This window comes from Nelumbo lutea, chromosome 8 (genome assembly GCF_056320005.1).
Source record: "Nelumbo lutea isolate HS-2025 chromosome 8, American lotus-T2T, whole genome shotgun sequence".
Lineage (NCBI taxonomy): Eukaryota > Viridiplantae > Streptophyta > Magnoliopsida > Proteales > Nelumbonaceae > Nelumbo > Nelumbo lutea.
Genome location: NC_142691.1, coordinates 34,674,926 through 34,698,574, shown reverse-complemented (window position 1 = coordinate 34,698,574; position 23,649 = coordinate 34,674,926). Strand labels below are relative to the sequence as shown.

Below are 23,649 nucleotides of genomic sequence, written 5' to 3'. Positions count from 1 at the left end.
CTTATATACAAGAGTGGGGGAAAACTTGAAATAGAAGGGTATTCTGATGCTGATTAGGCCGGTTCTATGTCTGATAGGCGGTCTACTACAGGCTATTGCATGTTTCTGGGAGGTAACCTGGTGACATGGAAAAGTAAGAAGCAGACGGTTGTGGCAAGAAGCAGTGCAGAAGCAGAATATAGGGCTATGGTGCATACCGCTTGTGAATTAGTGTGGCTAAGGAACCTTCTACAGGAAGTAAGGTACAACATTAACACTTCAATGAAGCTCTATTGTAATAATCAGGCTGCAGTTCATATCTCCTCTAATCTAGTGTTTCATGAAAGAACCAAGCACATTGAGGTTGACTGTCACTTTGTGAGGGAGAAGGTGCTGAATGGAGAGCTAGACACTACACATGTTAATACAGGAAATCAGTGGGCTGACTTATTTACAAAAGGCTTGAGTCGGGGAAGAGTGGACTACATATGTAACAAGCTGGTGAGTATATATCATATACTCCTAGCTTGAGGGGGAGTGTTAGCGTAGGGGTATTTCTGTCTTTATACCTTGATCAATGTTGCTGATTTGTAATGTTGTGTTGGAACATGTGCTTTTATCTTAAGTAAGGGCACATAGGTCTTTTCAGTTATGTTTTAATAATAATATAAATACTTACTGGCTGACTGGGAGAAGTCAAGTTGACTCTTTCAGTTCGAACCAGAATTCTCTCTTCTCTCTTTCTCTCTTTTTCTCTTTCTTTATCACTTTTTCTTTTTCTACATAACTGAACTCAGTTAGGCCAAACTCTAAGGCAGACTTGAATTATAACGTAAACTAAGCATAATATTATTGCAATTAATTTTAACAATTATTGTTGTTAAAATTAAAAACAATAATTTATTTGAAATTCCTATTATGTTAATCTTGAACAAAAATGTTTACCTGATGGTGCTAATCATTTGATGAATTCCAGTCTCTTGACACTCTGGAAAGAAGAAACAAAATGGTTATTGTTTCAGAAAAGAGTATGTAGATTGGTGGTTATTAGTGTCTCAAAAATTGTTTGACTATGGTGTATTGAATCTAATCAGTTGGAACTGTTCAATGGTCAGTCTCAACCTTTATGCATAGACTTGGATTTCCTACTCACTTTTCCTACCCACTCTCTACCCGCTGTGAATGGGAGCCACACATTTCTATCATGAATTAAGAGATGTGTGGCTTCAATTCATGGCGGCTAGAGAGTGGGTAGGAAAAGTTTGTAGGAAATCTGGGCTCTTATGCATGTGCCTCACATGTAGAGTGTAGGAAAACTGTTTTGGAAAATGTCCAACTGAATCAAGGAGTTTATAGTTTTTGATGATTACCTGTAGGATGCAAATTGTGATAACACCCTGCTGATTTCTCTTGATGAGTTAGTCAAGGATGGCTTGTTGATGAAGGATGAGCTTCCAGAGCCAACGCAAATTTCTTTTTTTTCCTCTTTTCTTTCTTTCTAATTGGCAAGCTTAATTTGTTGCTCTCATGTTTATATATTGTATACACATACTCTTTAGGGATGCTGAACGTGTCAATTTCTCTACTGTTGCTGAAATAAAGGACCCTTTGATAGCTAAGGTAAACTGTGGGGACGTGTCATAAGTCTTCTTGGAATTTACTCTATGATTATTGATTATGTGATTTATGAGGTAGGCTACCTCAGTACTCTTGATGTCTGTTTAGCATTGATGCCGTTGCTCAGAAAATGGTGATATATCAGTGCCACATCCAAAAAAATGGTGCTCTAAGAAACACCTATTTGTTAAAATCATTTGTATGGAAATAATACCCATTTTTTTGCTTGAAATGTAAGTGAGAATGTATTCTCTATTTCTTCTGTTCTACCAAACCAAACACGGTCTTAGGGGGTAAGGGTTGGAGATGACAGGGATACAACTTGATCCGATTGGGTTGGCAGTTTTGTCAAATTTCCAATGGGCTCGACCCAAACTAGAGCCCATGAGTTGGGCAACCTGACTTACAGACTACAGCTTTAGATGATAATGGGTCCCTCTCTCTCTCCTGGGTGATTCTTCTCTGTTTCAAATTTTCTATACAAAAGAAACGTTAAACTTGTAGGATTATTTAAGGCTGTATTTGGTTTAAAGGAAAAAATAGAGAAAGGAAAGAAAAGGAATCTATACCCTAATGGAAATGGATAGAATGTCACAAAAAAAAAAATCTTTAATTCATCTTTGCTGCTTTAGTTTTAGACTGCAGTAGTATATTGAATAGCGATATTGCTAAAGTATACACTTGATTGTTTGTAGATTACCGAAAAGAGTTACACTAGACTGTGTAGCACCAAGAGTATATTGACTGTAAATGGTTTATTTCCGGGGCCAGAGTATATAATATCACACTTCACTAGTATGGTAATTCCTTCTTTATTTTCCTACTTAATTGAGTTACTGATTTTGATGAATTGAATGATTTGTTGCTTTTTAATTTAGTAGTTATGAGTGTTGACTAGAATGTTAGATTTGAATTCAAGGGAGATCTATTATATGGATGGCCGAACCATGCTAGATGGCTGGGTGAAATTTCAAAAATTTATTTTTTTCCTTTTGAGAATCGTATTCATAGTTTTAGAAAAATTGCATTTTTTAATGGTCGTTCTTGCACCAAATTGGACTAGATTTGAAACCAAAAGAAAGGGAGAGGAATACCTGATATAGAATCCACACGTATAGTTTCCAAAGTAGGTGTTGACACCCAAAGAGGATACTAAAACACGCTTCCACTGAAGATGGCACAACTTGAGATGAAACAGGTTCAACAATGTAGTCCTTCAACAAGAACTGCAATCCAATAGCTTGGATCAAGCAAGGGAGGTAAACACGATTTTGATATAATATTTTCTTGCAAAAATCAGAATTAGAACTGATCTCTATCAGTTCAAGAATGGAAGTCGAATTAGGGTTAGGGCGGCAAGAGCAGAAGGAGAGAGAGAGAACTGAGAGTAGTGTCTAAGCCTAGAGTAGTTTGCCATCCTCTATTTATATAGCTTAAATAGATGCTCTCCTAATCCAATTAGGAGCTTCTTGATCCTAATCTTTATTTAGACCAGGAATCTTTAAGTGGATAAGACTTATATTTTTATCCTTATCTGCTAATCCAAACCCATATCTGTACCCAAATTCGCCCATGTCACATGACTACTTAAACTGTCATGTGACACCCTGATTAATCCAATTAATCTTTAGGTTTTAGGCTCATTAAGGAGGTGACTCATGTCTCTTATAAATTGCTAGCTAACTTGGCTCTTTTTGTACGACGTGGAACCCTAACAATGAACTCACAAAAGACCATTTGTGTTCAGCCTAACTTCTATGACAAAGCCCGGCTGAATTCACTACTAAGCACAGTGAACCCCTGAGTCCATCAGTATGGGCTCTTAATGGGCCCAAGATTTACACTAAATGGTCATTGAGTCCAGCCATCTTATGAAGGCCCAAGGACAATGGTCTTAAGTGAGATTATATATAGCAACCCTAAATGGTCTTGCACTTAACCTCTCAGCCCTTAATGATCAAACACTGTCTGACAAGAGAGGACCTCTCCCTCGACTGCAAGGTACAATGTTGCACTCTCTGCTTTGATGGATCTCGGGAATTAAAACATTTTGCAAACCTTTTTCCTTAAAACATAATATATATATATATATTATCATGTAAATATATTTTGCAAAAACAAATCTCAAACAAGTTTGAAATCAACTGCCGATAGTTTTGGTTTCCATCAGAGAGTGTGCAGTCCCAATCATTCACTTTGTCCGATAAAGGGGCTGATCCTATCACTATGATCATCCACTCGAGTGGATTCTTAGACTGCCCCAATATACCTAGGTTTTGACCCCCTTTAAGTATTGCACTGATTGGCATATCAAAGACAACCCAATCCGACACCTAGTGCAGTACCATAATTGAGTCTAGGGGTTAGGTGTAATTTTTCAGATTTGCCCACCAGTCTCCAAGGATTTGGGCATAAACGAAAAATGATCCAGGTTCAGCGTTTCAAGCAAATACACACTACATGTGCTTCGGGGTCTAACCCTGGTAGCTGAGACAAGTTACCCCAACATACTTAATAGCACATTAGTGTTAGCCTAGATAGGATAAACTTCCTTAAGTCTATCCAACGATTGAGAACATTCTAAACTAACACGAATCTCATAAGTGTTCAGTTTAAGGGTAATTACACAGAAACACACCAAATATAAATGAAACAATTATGCACTTTTATTACATCAATTTGATTGGAGCTAAGGGCATACATTGTCTAACATGAATAAGCTGTTCAGTTCAGCCACTTTACAAAGTTATCAAAGGGTTGGATCCATGGTTTTCAAAACCGGACTGGATTGGACTGGTGACAGGACCGAAAAAATTAGGAACTAGTCAGGTGACCGGTTCCGTTTTTCCCCAAAACCAGGATTTCTCAAAAAACCATTGATTTTGGTTAGCAAACCATTGACCCAGGCAGTTAACCGTTCGAACTGATCGAATGGTTTTGCTCATTTGTTTTTTTTTTTTAATTTTTTAATTTTTTTTTTGTCAGAACAGGCTAACTGTTCGGGTTGAACGATCGAATAGTTCGACCCGATAACCGGATCCCTGACCGGGTTGGTTTTAAAAACCATGGTTGGATCAAAGTAAGGGCAGATACAAATCCAAGTTTTCACGACCTATTCAAGTTTGGCTCGTGAAAAACTTGATTATGCTTGGTCTAAACTAAGCTTCAAGGCAAGTTTGAGTTCAGTGAAATTGAGTTCAAACTTATATTTATATATAATATTTAATTTTTATATGTAAAACATAAAATAATTATATATAAGCTTGATTCACAATCGAGCTCAAACATATATGCTTTTAAGTTAAGCCAAATTCGAGTTCAAGTCTCTATCTTGAATTGCACTCGAGTCTCGAGGTTTTTTGGCATGTTGAGCTCGAATAGCCAGTTATTTGGCTTGGCTTGTCTCAAATTCACCCTTAGGATAAAAAATATTGATTGTATAGTTAATAATATATAAGTGTTTCCTATTTATGTCTAAAAGGTTAAGTTTTATAGACTAAAATGATTTTGATTAAAAGCATTTATTTTTATCAACATATAAACACTTTAAATATTTATTGCCATTTTAATTAAGATTATATTATAAAATTGAGGTTCCAAATTGTTACTATTATTGGTAATTATAGATTTCAAGTATAATTGGGTGATCAGGTCAGACCCAATTATCTTGATTAACAGTAATGAGTAGATTGTTCCGGGTCTATTTTATAAAACGGTCTAACAATCAATTCATATCCTAAACTAGACCCGACCCATTAACAACTCTAGCTACCACTTCATCTAGGGAAATTTTCACTCTAAAACATTTGGTTTATATCACAAATTATCTCCTTTGTAAACAAACATAAATAGAGTAAATCTTATATGATGGTTTATTAGGCATGGAGTGAAACAGCCAAGGAATCCTTGGTCAGATGGTCCAGAGTATATCACATAGTGCCCAATTCAAGTACGAAGGAACTTCACTTACTCGATCAAATTCTTCGACGAGGAAGGCACCATTTGGTGGCATGCACATAGTGATTGGTCTAGAGCCACAGTACACGGAGCTATCATTCGTTCATCCCAAACGTGGAACCACTTATCCATTCTCCATTCTCTAAGCCCTATGCAGAAGTCCCCATTATCCTTGGTATGTTGAACAATATTATTCTTATATGTTGAGAGAGAGAGAGAGAGAGAGAGAGAAAAAGAGGTGCAAATCGAGTATCTCATTGCATTGGGCCTGAATTTTCGGTTTAGGCCTATTCAATTTTTTTATAAAACCCCAACTAAGTCCATCCAAATTGCACCCTCTAAAGAGAGATCACTTTTTAAGGAGGCCTTATATGATGTTATTGAAAAATTGGGTGATATATTCACATCTACACTACACCACACCACAAGTGTGGTGGTGACCACACTATACTGTGGTCAAAATTTAGTAGAAACCTCTCAATAAAATAGGAACAAGCCAACTTTTAAACTAAATTGAAGCCATTACATCAAAAGATTTTTTTATTTCAAGAAATGCAAATACACCAGCACTTTTGCATTAAGGGGGTGTTTTTTTTTTAGGATTTTGAGAGGGGAAAATTGGTCAATGGGATTTTGGTTTCCATAGACCAATAACCCCATGTTCTTTTTTCAATTTTATGTGGGGACCAGGAAAATATTATTTTCCTATGTTCCACTTACCCAGGAAAGTAATACCCATCTCCTAGATGGATAAGTAACTTTCTTACATGGGGGGATAGTTGTCAACACTTGAATGGAATAAAAATGCCCCTTTTAATAATGAATTTCTATGGATAAAATGATCATTGCCTTATTTACATGAAAAATAAAAGAACATGGATAAATGCACTTACTTGGATAAGTGTATCTCAAAATAAATTTATCAAAATAATTGCATTTACCCAAATAAATAACTTACAACGAGGCCTAAATTCAAGCTATGACATCAACAAAATTTTTATTTCAAGTGGTTGTATGTTTTCATATCATTGGGGGTCTGATGCAACACTGTCGCAGAAAATGTTTTCTCAAACCTGGCATATATAACATGCTACGTAACCAACGACGAGTAAATATGTCAGTGTTTGTAACACAATACCCACAACCACGAGTAAATATGTCACTGTTATGTAACACAAGACCCACAAGGGGGGCCGTTATACAAGCTAGAAGCAAGTGTTTAATGTTTAGAGTAGATGATTGAGTAGTGTAAATGAACTGGGCTAGCTTGGCTCTTTAGTCTTTACCGACTCCTTATTTCATCAACATCATCTTCTAAGCCCTTATCCCAACTATATAAAATCAATCAAAATCAGTATTTATTAATACAAGTATTTTATAAAGTTTTAGTATTATTTATCAATATAATAAAGCTCTTGCTGGAGTTTTGACTCTTATTAATTGAACGTTAAATTTATAATAAGAAAGTTATGTTTGCCAAGAAAAGGAACAAAATAGGTAGAGAATTTCTCTCTATATGTTTATATTTATATTTTCCAGGTTTTTCGAAAAGAAATATATTTATATCTTTTATAAATTTCAAAGAGTAGACTTGAGGCAAATATTAACCTACCTAACTATATAAAATACTCTAATCTAATTTATTTTAGGTAAATTTATACCTCTGTTTGGACTTAGAGGAAATTGGTAAAAGGGAGACGTAATGGAAATTATTGACAGCCCTTGCAAATGAGAAATGGAGAACCAAACACAGATGCTCACCTCATCAGCGGTCAACCAGGAGATCTTTTCCAGTGTTCAAAAGCTGGTAAAGACGTTCCGTTTCAACTTATTCTATCACCCTGAAAAGAAATCACAGTCATCTAATCAGAATCGAAGTGTTGCCATCGATGAAAAAAGGGTTTTTTTTTCGAAACATTTGTGTATTAGGAGTTGAAAATTAAAATAAAAAAAGAATACAATTGTGTTGAGAGTGGGATTTGAACCCACGCCCTTTCGGACCAGAACCTTAATCTGGCGCCTTAGACCAACTCGGCCATCTCAACTTGGATGTTAAAATGACCTCCAATTCTTATTAGACTTAAACAATTCCGGAACAAGGGAAAAGTCTACCTCCGCATTATCGATGCAGGCATGAACGAAGAGCTCTTCTTCGCTGTCGCCGGACATCAGTTCACCGTCGTCGGAACCGACGGAAGCTACGTCAAACCCATAAGGACCAACTACGTCATGATAACCCCTAGACAGATTGTCGATGTTTTGCTGAAAGCTAACCAAGCTCCCGATGACTATTACATGGCTTCCGGAGTGTTAAGAACCTCTTCCCATTGCTAGGGATAGAGCTTCGAGTTTCCCCGAGCTATGGTGAGAATCACCACTCGAAGGGGATGGCCAGAAGCGAGATTGAAGAGAATACTAATGATAAGGCAAGTTCAATTATCCGCTTCTATTATTCAATCATTTATAATCATGGGCGGTCGGAGACTATTACATTAATGATGAGACACTCGGCGCAATACTAACAACCTATTCGGAGGATCAGGTGGTTGAAGCGGAATATTCGGAGTGGCTGACGTGGCTATGGTGAGGCGGTAATGCCCCGTATCATCCCCTCCTCCTCGGGAAACGCCTTGTCCTCAAGGCGTGCTGTCGGGTAGCGATGTAGCATCTGGCTGAGAATTTCCCACGTGGCACCGGCCGAGCTTGTCCCTTCCCACTGTACGAGGACTTCGGTGACTGCCTGGTTCCCCTGTTTTATCATACGCCTATCGAGCACTGCCTTCGAGTAAGGAAGAAGGTCTCCTCTAGGGGTAAGTGGTGGTAGTTCGGGTCGAATATGAGCTAGATCCCCGACCGAGCGTTTCAGCCATGACACGTGAACCACTGGGTGTATTCGACTTTCTGCGGGAAGGGCCGGCCTATAGGCTATCATCCCAATATGCTCGGTGATGGTGTAAGGGCCGTAATATTTGCCCAATAGCTTTTGTGAGCGGCGAGTAGCGACTGAAGCCTGTTGATACGACTGTAGCCTCAAGAAGACTTCATCTCCTACTTCAAACTCTCGCTCGATCCTTCATCGATTTGCCTGCTTCTTCATCATTTCCTGTGCCTGAGCTAAGTTTTCTTTTAACTTCATCAGCGCCATCTCCCGATCCTTCAACTCTTCTTCTACTGTTTGAACCTTAGTGGTACCGGGAATGTAGGTGAGAAGGTTGGGAGGAGGGCATCCGTAGACTGCCTGAAATTGGGTGGTGCGGATGGCGGAGTGGTAAGAGGTGTTATACCACCACTTTGCCAAGGCTAGCCATTTGGTCCAAGTTTGCCGGCTATGTCCAGCGAAGCAACATAGATATGCCTCCAAGGTCCAGTTTACCACCTCATTTTGCCCGCCAGACTAGGGGTAGTAGGCCGAACTCATCTGTAGTTGTGTACCTTGGAGATGAAACGGTTCATTCCAGAAGTTTCCGGTGAAGACTAGATCCCGATCGCTCACGATATTACTGGGCATCCCATGAAGCTTGAAGATGTGCTCCATGAATGCATGAGCGACCACTTGAGCCGTGTAGGGGTGTGATAGGGCCACAAAATGGCTATACTTGGTTAATTGGTCGACCACCACCATGATAGTTGACTTCTTATTAGAAGACGACAGTCCGTCAATGTAATCCATTGACAGGTCTCTCCAAACGTACTTTAGTATTGGCAGGGGCTGCAGTAGTCCTAGAGTGGGAATGTTTTCATTCTTGTTCCGCTGGCAAGTGTCACACTTGCGGATCCATTGACACACCTGCCTTCAATACCCTTTCCAGAAGCAGATCCTTCCCAGTTGCTGCATTGTCTTGTGGTAACCAGCATGCCCTCCCAAGGGACTGGAGTGAGCTTCGATAAACAGCTTCCGGTGGTAGGTAGAGGTTGGCTCAAGAACCACACGTCCCTTCACCATACTAGTCCGTTCTTCCAAATGTACTTTGTGCTGGGGGCCTGTCCCTATTTAATCTTCTCTATCAGCCCTTTCACCCATTCATCCCGCTCCTGTTCCTGGCGTAGCTCTTCCACCCATTGCGGCCATGGGCTCGAGATGGCCTGCACCTTTCGTTCAACGCAGCGGGATAGCGCATCTGCTGCGGCATTCTCCCGACCCTTCTTATATTGCAATGTGAAGTCATACCCAATGATCTTGCTGGGAAGTTGTTGCTGGTAAGGAGTGGTGATCCTCTGCTGGAGCAGGTATCCCAAGCTCTGATGGTCACTCTTAAATATGAATTGCTTACCCAGGAGATACTGCCACCACAATTGGATAGCCGTTACAACTACTAAGAGTTCCTTGTCGTATGTAGATCTGGCTGCATTGGCGGGGTTTAGTGCCTGGCTAAAGAAGGCTATCGGTCTCCCTTGTTATGATAGAATGGCGCCAATGCCAGCACCTAACGCATCACACTCCAGCTCGAAGCGAGAATTGAAATATGGTAACGCCAATACCGGAGTGGATGTCAAGGCCTCTTTCAACTTTTGGAAAGCATCATCGGCTTCTGGGTTCTTGCTCCAAGCATCCTTCTTGAGCAGTCTGGTCAATGGTCAAGCCGGTTTTCCATGATCCTGGACGAAATCACATGTCAATTTTATTGGGATCCACTTCCACCCCACCGACTGAAATCACATGTCCGAGGTAGTTTACCTTGTCCACCCCAAAGCAACACTTGTTTCTCTTAGCGTGCAATTTGTGGGCCTTGAGGGTTGACAGAACAGATCGGAGATGCTTGATTTGTTCTTTTGTTGATTGACTGTAGACCAGGATGTCATCTAGGAAAACTAGGACGAATTTCCTCAAAAACCCCGGAAAGACCTCGTACATGAGTGCTTGGAGGGTGGCCGGTGCGTTGGACAACCTAAAGGGCGTCACCAAAAATTCATAATGACCGTCATGCATTTGAAATGCAGTCTTAGGAACATCTAAGGCATGTACTCAGATCTAATGGTAACCAGCTCGAAGGTCCAATTTGGAGAAAATTTGGGATTCGTGCAACTTGTCCAAAAGTTCGTCGATGTTAGGCATTGGATATCTGTCCTTTACTGTTACTGCATACAGCTGCCTGTAGTCTATGCAGAATCTCCAACCTAGGAGAATGGGCTTGTGATGTGTAGCTCATTGTGAAACTAGCAAGTGCACTAGCCGTTCAAGTAATAAAGTAGTGAGTGAAGTATCGTTCCCACGAGGATTTAGGAAACAATTACCAATACTAAATTGAGCACTTCTTATCTGATCAACAAATAATCAAAACTTTAATGAAAGCTAAAAAAAAAATCCTAAATTAAAATCTATCTAAATCATTGGCCCAATTGCCTTCAAATCAGGTTAGAAGAGTAAGCAGTAAATGTCAATCTCAGAATTCAGCAATCTATCAATTTGGATCATTCGAATAAATCATGATTGAGCCTTGGGTTGGTGAAACCCCAAGGTCATGAACAACCTCTCTCAAGCGCATGTTCATCCTATGCATGAGTGACGGTTCTTCTATCTCTAGCAAGAATCTAATCCCCATGCATGCATTTCTTCAAACACTTCTAAGGCATCAATTCAAATCTGAATTGATCACCAACTGAATTGTGCAAGTTATCTCTAACCTTGCACTCAATTCAGTTCTTGAATAGTTGATCTAAATTCCTAGAGTCTCTCTCAAACACTCTAGGAATTCCAAGCTTTAGATCCATTCGGCCAATCTGAAAATTGCAGATCTGAATTCTCTTTCAAGCAATTCAGAACTTGCAATCTCAGATCTGAGAATTCAGATCTGAGTTTTGAAGGTTAGTTGGCCGAATTAATCTACAATGACACCCTTATTCAAGAAACTTCAAGTACAATTCATGATCATTTGAATGAATAAAAAAGAATTAGATTGCTGAACTGAAATTTTACAAGCTGAAATACATCAAGGAAGAATGGAAACAAGGAGAAAGAAGAAAGAAAATATAACAAAGAAACTGAATTCAAATCAAAAGAGAATGAAACTACAAATGATTTATTACAAAAGATCTTTGAATCACAAACCCTCAATTCGAACTCACCTTCTTCTTCTAGCTTGCTTGTCTTGAACTTCCTTCAGCCCTTCTTCTTCTTCTTCCTTGCGCCTAGCCTTCTTCTCTTCTCTTCTCTCAAGGTGGCCGAACCTCTAAGAGTGGGAGAGCCTTCCTCTCAAGCAATTGAACACCTCTCCCCCCTCCTAGAGGCCTCCTTATATAGTTTTTCAAGGGGGCTCTTGCCCCTTCTTGAAGTCTCTAGAATTGGGTGTATTACACCCCTCATGAACCTTCTAGAGTGCTCCCTCCTTCTCTTCAAGAAACATCTAGGAGTTGCCGCCCCTAGCTCCCTTTTGGCTGCTATTTGGGCTACAACTTAGCTTGTTTTTGAGCTCATGTGGGCTACACTCTAGGCTGTTATTTGGGCTAAAAATGGGCTGGGCCGAAATTTCCTTCTTGCTAGGATTATTCCCTTGGATTTTCCAAAGAGTTAGTTTGCACTTCTTGGGCCGAATGAAAACTCCCTTGCTCTCATGGCTGGGCCGGGCTGAACTTGATAAATTTTGGGCTTTCTTTTCTTGCTTTTGCCTTCTTTTTGTTGATTTGTCTCCCCCTGAAATCTTTCTTGCAATCAAGCTAAAATAGTGCAAAATCTAATTAAATCAGCATAAAATTTCATGCAAAAACCTCATAAAATATAGATAAATTGAAGGTTCATCAGCTTGCGTTGGGTCGGATGATCCCATGGTTGAGCATCTCCTGGACCAGTTTCTCTATCTCCCCTTTGTGATAATGGGGATACCGATAAGGACGCACACACACCGGTGCCCCCCCTGATGCAACAGAATGGCATGGTCCAAGGCCCGTGGAGGAGGTAGACCCACCGGCTCTTCAAAGACCTCCTCAAATTCTTTTAGTACCGATTGGACCCCAGGATCAATGGTGGGATCCGTCATGCTGTGGTTGTCTGATGTTAGTAACAGGAAACAACTCTCAGAATTGCGTACCTATCTCTTCATTCAATCCCCAACTACTACTCTCAACTCAGGGGGTCGGTGGCCATGCAGAAGGTGAATGTCGGCTTGGTCTTGGTATTCTAGGGAGAGGCTGTTGAAGTCCCATGTGACTGGGCCTAAGGTCCGAATCCATTGACTCCAAGAATGGCATCCAATCCAAGCAACGATAACAAGAAGAAATCTGCAGTGATCTTGGTCTCTTGTGTCCGGATGCGGACTCCATCGTAGCGGCCCTGTCCAGATACCTGATTCTCATTTGCTACCGTCTCTCGGAACATGGCATCAGAAGTTAGCGCTACCCTCGGGTCCATGAAGTTTTGTGAAGATCCTGAGTCCATGAGAATGGTCACCGGAAGTGCCCCTATTGTCCCATTTAAGTGCATAGTCTGTGGGGTTTCAGCCCCAGAGATGGCATGTAGGGAGATGGTTAGTGTAGGCTCTAGTTCTTCTTACTCCAGGGTCGGACCAGGGTCTACCCCTACTGTCCCGCCTCTCTTTCATTTCCGTTGGTGTGAGTCGGCGACTTTCTGGAAACCTCCTTGGAGATGACCTACTCACTTGAGGGTCGCTTGCCACTACAGGATGTGGTCGCAAGTGCTCCAGTCTAGCGGTCTTTCTTCGAGTTGCTCACTCTTCTTCCTCAAATAGCGTCAGGCAGAAGGCTCTAGCTAAAATCATTGGTTTGAACTTTTCCACCCCTGCTCGTACCTCTGTTTTGAGACCCGCAATGAAACACCCGACTAGAGATTCTTCGTTCAGCCCTTTCCCTTGATTGGAAATCCTCTGGAATTCCTCCATATACTCATGGACGGTGGAGGTTTGAGAGATTTTCACTAGCCACCCCACATGGTTGCTTCCTAGGGGCCCGTTGAATCAAGCATCCAAGGCAGCGCTATAAATTGATGCCAAGTGGGCTCAGCTTGATGATCCTTGTACCATCTATACCACTTCACTACCCGTCCTTCAAACCCAAGGCTCACCATTGCAGCCCAACTTTCCTCAGGCACCTCTTGTAGGTGGAAGTACCGTTGGATGAGGAGAAGCCACCCGTCTAGCCCGATGCCTCCGAACTTCGACAGTTCCACCTTTCAGAACTTTTGCAGGGAGATGAAGCTGCTCCCTGTTGCCCCCGAGCTCTCCGTCCCCTTCTCGAAGCCACCATCAACGGATGACCAGTGCTAGGACTCCTCCTGTTGGTCCATTCGTGAAGCGATGTAGTTTATATGCTCCAACATTTTAGCAAACTTCATATTCATTTTTTCATGGGATTTTTCCAGGCTTCCTATGCTATCCTCCATTCCCAGTATTTGAGCTGCCCAGAGAATCACTTGCTCTGATACCACGATGTTAAGAACCTCTTCCCATTTTCGGGGAGAGAGCTTTGAGTTTCCCCGAGCTATGGTAAGAATCACCGCTCGATGGGGATGGCCAGAAGCGAGACCCAAGAGAATACTAATGATAAGGTAAGCTCAATCATCCGCTTCCATTATTCAGTCATTTATAATCATGGGCGATCGGAGACCATTACATTAATGATGAGGCACTCAACGCAATACTAACAACCTGTACAGAGGATCAGGTGGTTGGAGCAGAATATTTGGAGTGGCTAACATGGCTATGGTGAGGCGGTAATGCCCCGTATCACATAGCTTACTTGAGTGGTCTCGGTGTGGTGTATGAAAACACCACAACTACGACCATTACCCAAGAGAATACTAATGATAAGGCAAGTTCAATCATCCGCTTCCATTATTCAATCATTTATAATCATGGGCGGTCGGAGACCATTACATTAATGATGAGACACTCAACGCAATACTAACAACCTGTATGGAGGATCAAGTGGTTGGAGCAGAATATTTGGAATGGCTGACATGGCTATGGTGAAGCGGTAACGCCCCGTATCACAGAGCTTACTCGAGTGGTGTCGGTGTGGTGTACGATAACACCACAACTACGACCATTTTATAGTACAGAGGCAACTACACCCCTCCTTCATCTCCTTCCATGCCATCCCTCCCTTCTTACAATGACACAGAGGCAGCAACCAGCTTCACCACCCGCTTCAGGAGCTTGGCAAGCAAAGAACATTCCATTGATGTTCCGTTAACTGTTGGCACTCACGTTTATATGACCATCTCTGTCAAGACTTTGCCCTGTGCTAGCGACTCCTACAGTGGCCCCATCGGAAGCTGACTCTTTGCCAGTATGAACAACAATAGCTTTGTGACTCCATTGATTGACATTCTTGAAGCATGCTACAGGATGATTCGTGGGGTTTACACAACTGATTTTCCCAATGACCCACCTTACTATTTCAACTTCACCACCGACCACTTGTTGTCGAATCTTTTGATCCCGACCCTAGGTACTACGGTTAAGGTTGTGGAGTACAACAACACAATGGAGATTGTGTTCTGGGGAACTAACTTGAATTCTAGGGAGAATCATCTGTTGGAGCAACCAAAGTGTGGTGGTAACTATCAAGGAAGAACCAAAAAATCTGTAAAAGAGAAGAGGAATATAAAATGAGAAGAAGATGAAAAACTCACGTAGAGCTCTAGGTTTACTTCATTCTTAGCTTCTTGAGCTTCTGTTACAAAATGTTCCTGATTACAAGATATATAAAGGAGTTTTACTTTTATTGTAGAGACCTTTCAGCTTCCAACTCCCAAGACAACCCACTTAATACAAAAGACAAAATATAAAAGAAAATTACAAAATTACCATTCTTGCTTTTCAACAACCCCTCTTAATTTAGTGTTGTTACAGAAGATTGTAGTTGGGTTTACTTCATTCTTAGCTTCTTGAGCTTCTGTTACAAAATGTTCCTGATTACAAGATATATAAAGGAGTTTTACTTTTATTGTAGAGACCTTTCAGCTTCCAACTCCCAAGACAACCCACTTAATACAAAAGACAAAATATAAAAGAAAATTACAAAATTACCATTCTTGCTTTTCAACAACCCCTCTTAATTTGTAATTTTCATTTGAAATCTAAAATGGAGAAATTTTTTAGAAGCTAGGGGCTTGGTGAAGATATCATCAACTTGATCAGTTTTGATGAACTTCAATTCACTCTCTCCTTTCTTAGTTGACTCTCTGATGAAGTGGTGTCTCAGATCAATGCGTTTTGTTCTTTCATGGAAAACTGGATTCTTGGTCATTGCAATAGTTTAGTGTTGTTACAAAAGATTGTAGTTGGGCTATCTTGCACAAATTGAAGGTCTTTCAAAAGTCTTCTAAGCCAAATTGCTTCACAAGATGCACTAGTGGCTGAAATGTATTCTGCTTTAGATGAAGAAAGTGCCACAGTATTTTGCTTCTTTGGTGACCAAGAGGCCATTTTACTTCCCAAAGAGAAAACATATCCAATTGTGCTTTTTCGATCATCTATTGAACCAACTCAATTACTATATGAAAATCCAACCAACTTGTAGTATTTTCACTTTCATATTTCAGCCCAAAGTTCTTGGTTCCTTTTACATACCTGAGTATTTTTTTTGTTTCTCCAAAATGAACTTTACTTGGCTTGTTCATGTATCTTGAAACAATGCTCACAACAAGAACAATATATGGCCTTGTGGTGGTGAGATAAATCAAGGAACCAACAAAGCTTCTGTAGATTGATACATTTACCAATTCTGCTCCATCCTCCTTTGACAATTTCTCATTGATAGCCATAGGAGTAGCTAGGGGTTTACATGTTGACATATGAAACATTTTTAACAAATCATCAACATACTTCTCTTGGGACATAAAGATTTCACCTTTTCTTTGCTTCACTTGAATCCCAAGAAAGTATCTCATTAACCCCAAATCAGTCATATCATATTCCTTGGTCATTTCCAAGTTGACTTCATTAAAAAATTTTTGGTTGTCACTTGTACAAATCAAATCATCAACATAAAGACAAATAAGGATAAAATCATGCATATCTTCCTTCGGCGAAAACACCTTGTAACACCCAGGGACTGTGGACAGATACAAGATTACCCCATCAGGTATTATCCTCAATGGTCTTACACTTAACCTCTCAGCCCATAATGATCATACACTACCCGACAAGAGAGGACCTCTCCCTCGGCTGCAAGGAACAGTGTTGCACTCTCTGCTTATATGGATCCCGGGAATTAAAATCTTTTGCAAATAATTTCAAAACCATAATTTATATACTTTTATATCTCATAAAATATATTATGCAAAACAAATTTCAACGATTGAAATTGGCTGCCGGTAGTCTTGGTTTCCATCAGTGAGAGTGCATCTCCTATCATTACCTTTGTTCGACAAAGGGGCTGATCCTGTCATTATGATCACCCACTCAGATGAATTCTTAGACTGTCCCAACATACCCAGGTTTTGACCCCCGCTAAGGATCTCATTGATTGTTACATCAAAGATAGCCCAATCTGACACCTAGTGTAGTATCATAATCGAGTCTAGGGGTCGGGTGTAACTTTCCAGTTTTGCCCATCAATCTCCAAGGTCCAGGGCAATACTGGAAATCTGGTCCAGTTCAAAGATTCAATTAATCCTACACTGTTTGTGCCTAGGGTCTCACCCCGGTAGTTGAGACAAGCCACCCCAACCGACTTGGTGGCACCATAGTGTCAACCTTGTCAGGATAGGTCTCCCCAGACCGACCCACTGGCTATGAACATTCTAAACTAACACGAGTCTCATTAAGTGTCCAGTTTAAGGGTATTACACAGAAACATACCAAGGGAACATGAATCAAATATGCACTTTTATTCATTTACAATAAACTCATAAAGTACATCATTTTGATTGAAGCTAAGGGCATACAAAACTGTCTAACAGCTCCCACTTGCACTTAGGTCCAATCAGGTACTAGCCGGAGTCCCATGCTTTCCACGTGTTTCATAAACACTTTCTGTGTCAATGGCTTAGTCAATGAGTCTACCACATTCTCCGCTAATGCTACATCTTAACATCATTCTCTCGTAGGTCCAGTGTTGTCATACAATAGTGGAATGGGTGATGTGCTGAATTCCAAATTCAGGAATGAACACCTTCATTCATAAGGCAGTCTCATTACAGCAATCTCCTCAGAAGTCTTTCATGCCATTAATCTCCTCAGAAGTCTTGGGAGAGATCTTCTTGGAGAGATTGACTCCGTGCCTGAAAGGAACATTTCCTTTCTTGGAGTTTTTCATGCTGTATCTTTTGATTATTTTGTCAATGTGGGCAGATTGAGATAATCCTATTATCCGCTTCGATCTATCTCTATAGAGTCAAAGACCTAGTATATAGGAGGCTTCTCCAAGATTTTTCATGGAGAATTGCTATGAAAGCCATATTTTCACCGTAGTCATCATTCCTACATCATTCCCAATGAGTAGAATGTCATCTACATACAGAACCAAGAAGGGAACCTTATCTCCACTGTACTTCCTGTAAACATAGGGTTCATCTGGATTCTGCTCGAAGTCAAACGATTTGACAGTAGAGTCAAAACAGATGTTCCAACTTGTAGAAGCTTGCTTAAGTCCATAAATGGATATATTGAGTTTACATACCATGTTTTCCTGGCCCGCAGCTATGAAGCCTTGCGGCTGCTGCATATAGATATCTTCAGTAAGATCTTCATTTAGGAATGCAGTTTTGACATCCATTTATCAAATCTCATAATCATGGTATGCTGCTACAGCTAGTAGGATTCTAATGGATTTAAACATGGCCACAGGCGAAAATGTTTCATCATAATTGATGCCCTCTTTCTGAGTGTACCCTTCCGCCACCAGATGAGCTTTGAAGGTCTCAACTCTACCATCGGGGCCCTTTTTCCTCTTGTAAATCCATTTGCAACCGATTGCTTTTACCTCTGAGGGTGGATCTACTAGAGTCCAGACTCCATTGGTCTCCATTGAGTCCATCTCTGCTCTCATGGCCTCCACCCACTTCCGGGATTCTATGTCCAACATAACTTCCGCGTAAGTCATGGGATCCTCCTCACTAGTCAAGGTTTCCACCAAGAAACTATCCTGGTCATAACCATAACGGACTGGTTGCCTGGATACCCGAGTGGATATTCTAGGTTGGTCACTACCTGGAACTTGTGGGACATCTCCCACTGCTCCTGAGCTCTCCTCATCAAGAACAATTTCCTGACGATGGGTGTATAGGATGTAATCGGTCTCCAAGAATTGGGCATTTCGACTGCAAAACACTTTTTGCTCACTTAGGTCATAGAATAGGTAACCTACAGAGCCTTTTGGGTAGCCTACAAATAGGCAACGACTGGTTTTGGATTCCAATTTGTCTGCACTCGTTCTTTTAACGTGTACTGGACAATCCCAAATTTTCAAGTGTCTGACACTTGGTTTCTTTCCAGTCCAAAGTTCATATGGAGTGTTTGGAACCGATTTGGTTGGAACCCGATTCAGCACGTAAATCGCAGTCTCTAATGCGTAACCCCAAAAGGATGTGGGTAACTCTGAGTGTATGAGAAGTGACTGGACCATATCCAATAAGGTCCTATTCCTCCTTTCTGAAACACCGTTGAGTTGTGGTGTAGCAGGAGGAGCTAATTGTGATACAATCCCATTGTCTTTTAAGTAGTCCCTGAATTCGTCAGAGAGATACTCGCTACCTCAATCAGATCGAAGGGCTTTAATTTCGTCAGAGAGATACTACTTATTCTTGGGTAGTTTGTAAGAATAGATCATAATGTTATTCATTGAAAATTAATTCTCTCAGAACAAATTGTTCTTGTCATTGGTTTCAAAGTATATTTTCCAATTTTTTTTTGGATGTGAAACTTGCAATTGAATAATAAATAGGAATCAAAGTCGAGACCGGTTAAGCAAATTAATCAAGTGAATCTCGAAGCCTTTTTCATCACAATAGTATTTTTCATCCTTTAGTCATCGTTACTTTTATTCAAATACTTTTGCTCTTCTTTTCACTTTTAGAAAATCATTTTCTCTAGGTTATTCACTCTTAGCAATAACTCCTTTTGTTGGTTTAATCAGCTTCTCTGTGGATTCGACACCTAAAGCTATGCTTTAACGACTGCTTAGCTAAGAGTAATAATTTTGGGCGAGACACAAAATTTGGTGCTGTTGCTGGGGAAGCCAAACCAACAATTGAGTTTGAACATTCTTTACTTCTCTTTTATTTCCTTTGTTTGTTTCATTTTCTTTAGTTGTATTTTATTTTCTTAATATTATTTTCCTTTTCTTCTTTTTGTAAGCCAAAAACAAAAAACAAAAAAAGGAGTTGAGGGTGTATGAATAGACCAAGGGACAAAAGAGGGAGATTCGCTAGACAGATACGAATGAAGCCACCTCCACTCCCTGAAGAAGTAGCATCTACTTCGTTTAGTTCATCATTTGATTCTGAAACCATGAGTCAACATGAGGACAACCCGGTTAGGTCTTTGAAAGATCCAACTCTTGCCTAATTTCCATGGTTTGGACAGTGATAATCCATATGTGCACATTAGGGAATTTTAAGAGGTAGTGGCCACTTTTTAATAATCGAGCTGATATTGCAGACATTGTTAGGCTGAAATTTTTCGCTTTTTCCCTGAAAGAGAGAACTAAGAGTTGGCTATATTCTTCGAGACCGAGATCCATAGGTACATGGGCGGAGATGACCCAAACTTTTTTTAACAAATACTTCCTGCACCATAAGACCAACAACCTTAAGAGATAGATCTCAACATTTTCTCAAAAGGATGGTGAAACCTTATACCAAAACTAAGAGAGATTCAAAGAGCTACATAACTTGTGTCCGCACCTTGGGTATGAAAGTTGGAGGTTAGTTAGCTATTTGATGAACCTACAATTTATCTATATTTTATGAGGTTTTTGCATGAAATTTTATGATGGTTTAATTAAATTTTGCCCTATTTTAGCTTGATTGCAAGAAAGATTTCAGGGGGAGCCAAATCAACAAAAAGAAGGCAAAAGCAAGAAAAGAAAACCCAAAATTTATCAAGTTCAGCCCGGCCTAGCCATGAGAGCAAGAGAATTTCATTCGGCCCAAGAAGAGCAAGTGAAACTCTTTGGAAAATTCAAGGGAAGAAGCCTAGCAAGAAGGAAATTTTGGCCCAGCCCATTTTTAGCCCAAATAACAGCCTAGAGTGTAGCCCACATGAGCTCAAAAGCAAGCTAAGTTGTAGCCAAATAGCAGCCCAAAGGGAGCTAGGGGCGGCAACTTCTAGGAGTTTCTTGAAGAGAAGGAGGGAGCACTCTAGAAGGTTCATGAGGGGTGCAATACACCCCATTCTAGAGGCTTCAAGAAGGGGCAAGAGCCCCCTTGAAAAACTATATAAGGAGGCCTCTAGGAGGGGAGAAAGTTGTTCAATTGCTTGAGAGGAAGGCTCTCCCACTCTTAGAGGTTCGGCCACCTTGAGAGAAGAGAAGAGAAGAAGGCTAGGCGCAAGGAAGAAGAAGAAGAAGGGCTGAAGGAAGTTCAAGACAAGCAAGCTAGAAGAAGAAGGTGAGTTCGAATTGAGGGTTTGTGATTCAAAGATCTTTTGTAATAAATCATTTGTAGTTTCATTCTCTTTTGATTTGAATTCAGTTTCTTAGTTATATTTTCTTTCTTCTTTCTCCTTGTTTCCATTCTTCCTTGATGTATTTCAGCTTGTAAAATTTCAGTTCAGCAATCTAATTCTTTTTGATTCATTCAAATGATAATGGATTGTACTTGAAGTTTCTTGAATAAGGGTGTTATTGCTGATCAATTCGGCCAACTAACCTTCAAAACTCAGATCTGAAAATTGCAAGATTTGAATTGCTTGAAAGAGAATTCAGATCTGTAAATTTCAGATTGGGCGAATTAATCTAAAGCTTGGAATTCCTAGAGTGCTTGAGAGAGACTCTAGGAATTCAGATCTACTATTCAAGAACTGAATTGAGTGGAAGGTTAGAGATAACTTGCACAATTCAGTTGGTGATCAATTCAGATTTGAATTGATGCCTTAGAAGTGTTTGAAGAAATGCATGCATGGGGATTAGATTCTTGCTAGAGATAGAAGAACCGTCACTCATGCATAGGATGAACATGCGCTTGAGAGAGGTTGTTCATGACCTTGGGGTTTCACCAAACCAAGGCTCAATCATGATTCATTCGAATGATCCAAATTGATAGATTGCTGAATTCTGAGATTGACATTTACTGTTTACTCTTCTAACCTGAATTGAAGGCAATTGGGCCAATGATTTAGATAGATTTTAATTTAGGATTTCTTAGCTTTCATTAGAGTTTAGATTTATTTGTTGATCAGATAAGAAGTGCTCAATTTAGTATTGGTAATTTTTTCCTAAATCCTCGTGGGAACGATACTTCACTCACTACTTTATTACTTGAACGGCTAGTGCACTTGCTAGTGTCACAATGAGCCACACATCACTATTTTTATGAGGGTTTAACCAGCAGGGAGCGCCAATTCATAGAGATGATGTGTAATGGGAAGTTTTTGCAAAAGGATCCTGAAGAAGCCATAGATTACCTGAATGAGTTAGCTGAGAAAGTCCACACTTGGACTGTGCCTAGTGCTATTGATCGTACTAATAGGTCACGCCCAACCGGGATTTATCATCTTAAGGAGGAAGACAACTTCAAAGCCCAATTAGAAGCTGTAACAAGGGAACTTGAAGCCTTAAAGATGAAAAATAATAAAGTCACCCACACGGTTGCCAAGGTAGAAACTCAAACATCATGTTTTGCTTGTGGTGGATTGGATCACTTAACTCAGGATTGCCCAACCTATGGTGATATGAGAGTGGTTATTGAAGAATAGTGTAATGCCTTAGGAATGTATATGAAACTTTTCTCACCCTATTCAGAGATCTATAACCCTAGTTGGAGGGACCATCCCAATTTTAGTTGGAAGGCTGATCAGAACCAATCAACATCACCTAACAATAATTGGAGTGTGGAGGCGCAACCATCTAGATTTCATCATGCACTTCACTACAATGCTCGACCGAATAGGAATACTTTTGAGGAAATTCTTCAAGCATTTATGGCAGTACAAAATAAGACTAACCAAATGTTTGAATCTGTTCTTGTGTAGGTGGTTGAAGAGAATAAGGATATCAAGTGTCAGATAACTAAGCTTACCAATGCTCTTACTATATAAGAGAGAGGCAAAATTCCATCTCATCCTCAGATCAATCCGAAGGGGTCACATATGGTACAGGGATCCACCTATGATCCGAAAAACATTAAGGGGGTCCACGCCATCACAACTCACAGTGGTAAGGTTTTAGATGGGCCTTTGCCAAGCCCACCTCTCACAAATGTCACCACTTTGAGTAGAACTGAAGATGCCCTCTCAAAAGAGCTAGAAAAGGAGGCTATGATCCATGTGCCCTTTCCCCAAGCTCTTAGATCTAGAGGAAAAATTTCAGACAACCAAGGTGAGATTTTGAAACATTTGAAAGAAGTTAAGATTAATTTACATTTTTTGCATGTGATTAAGCAGGTACCAACTTATGCCAAGGTAATCAAGGATCTATGTACCATGAAAAAGAGACACCATGTCAAGAAAACTGCATTTCCTGCCATATTGGGACACAAGAATTCAGTCAAGCTCTCTTGGACCTAGGAGCAAGTGTAAATTTAATGCCTTGTTTAGTTATTTGCAATTAAGTCTTGGAGAGATAAAACCCACGTCCGTGGTGTTACAGTTGGTTGATCATTCTATTTGGAAACCAAGGGGGATAGTGGAAGATGTTTTACTTTAGATTGTTAAGTTCTATTATCTTGTTGATTTTCTGGTTTTAGATACCCAATCTGTAGTTGATAGTGAGTCGAAGATTCCGCTTAATTTAGGAAGACCATTCCTTGTTACAACCAATGCTCATATTAATTGTAGAAATGGTTTGATGAATCTTTGATTTGGTAATATGACTCTTAGGTGAACATTTTTCATGTTGGGAAACTGCCCCGAGACAAGGATGAGTGCTATCATACCTACATGATAGACTCTTTCATTACATAGGAAGTAGATGAAAGGGAAAATTCTGAATATTTAGAATATCTCCTCTGTAATTCTAATTTTGAATTTTGAATTTTTGTTT

At 40.2% G+C, this 23,649-nt stretch overlaps 1 protein-coding gene, 2 non-coding genes and 1 pseudogene across 3 annotated transcripts; 2 read left to right on the top strand and 2 right to left on the bottom strand.

Annotated features, from left to right (window-relative positions):
- Positions 1-1,161: 1,161 nt before the first annotated feature.
- LOC148843786 (laccase-14-like) lies at positions 1,162-15,116 on the top strand (annotated as a pseudogene).
- On the bottom strand, positions 7,518-7,598 carry TRNAL-AAG (transfer RNA leucine (anticodon AAG)). The gene has a single exon. It is a non-coding gene; the product is annotated as a tRNA-Leu (tRNA).
- Positions 15,117-20,254: 5,138 nt separating the features above from the next.
- LOC148843785 (small nucleolar RNA R71) lies at positions 20,255-20,361 on the bottom strand. The gene has a single exon (XR_016103932.1). It is a non-coding gene; the product is annotated as a small nucleolar RNA R71 (small nucleolar RNA).
- Positions 20,362-22,019: 1,658 nt separating this feature from the next.
- LOC148843784 (uncharacterized) lies at positions 22,020-22,364 on the top strand. Its single transcript, XM_088959449.1, has one exon. The coding sequence runs from the start codon at positions 22,020-22,022 to the stop codon at positions 22,362-22,364; it is 345 nt and encodes a 114-aa protein (XP_088815575.1).
- The last annotated feature ends 1,285 nt before the right edge of the window (positions 22,365-23,649 follow it).

Excerpts from the sequence above, each read along its gene's own strand:
- LOC148843784 (XM_088959449.1), top strand. The coding sequence starts at position 22,020 with ATGATGTGTAATGGGAAGTTTTTGCAAAAGGATCCTGAAGAAGCCATA.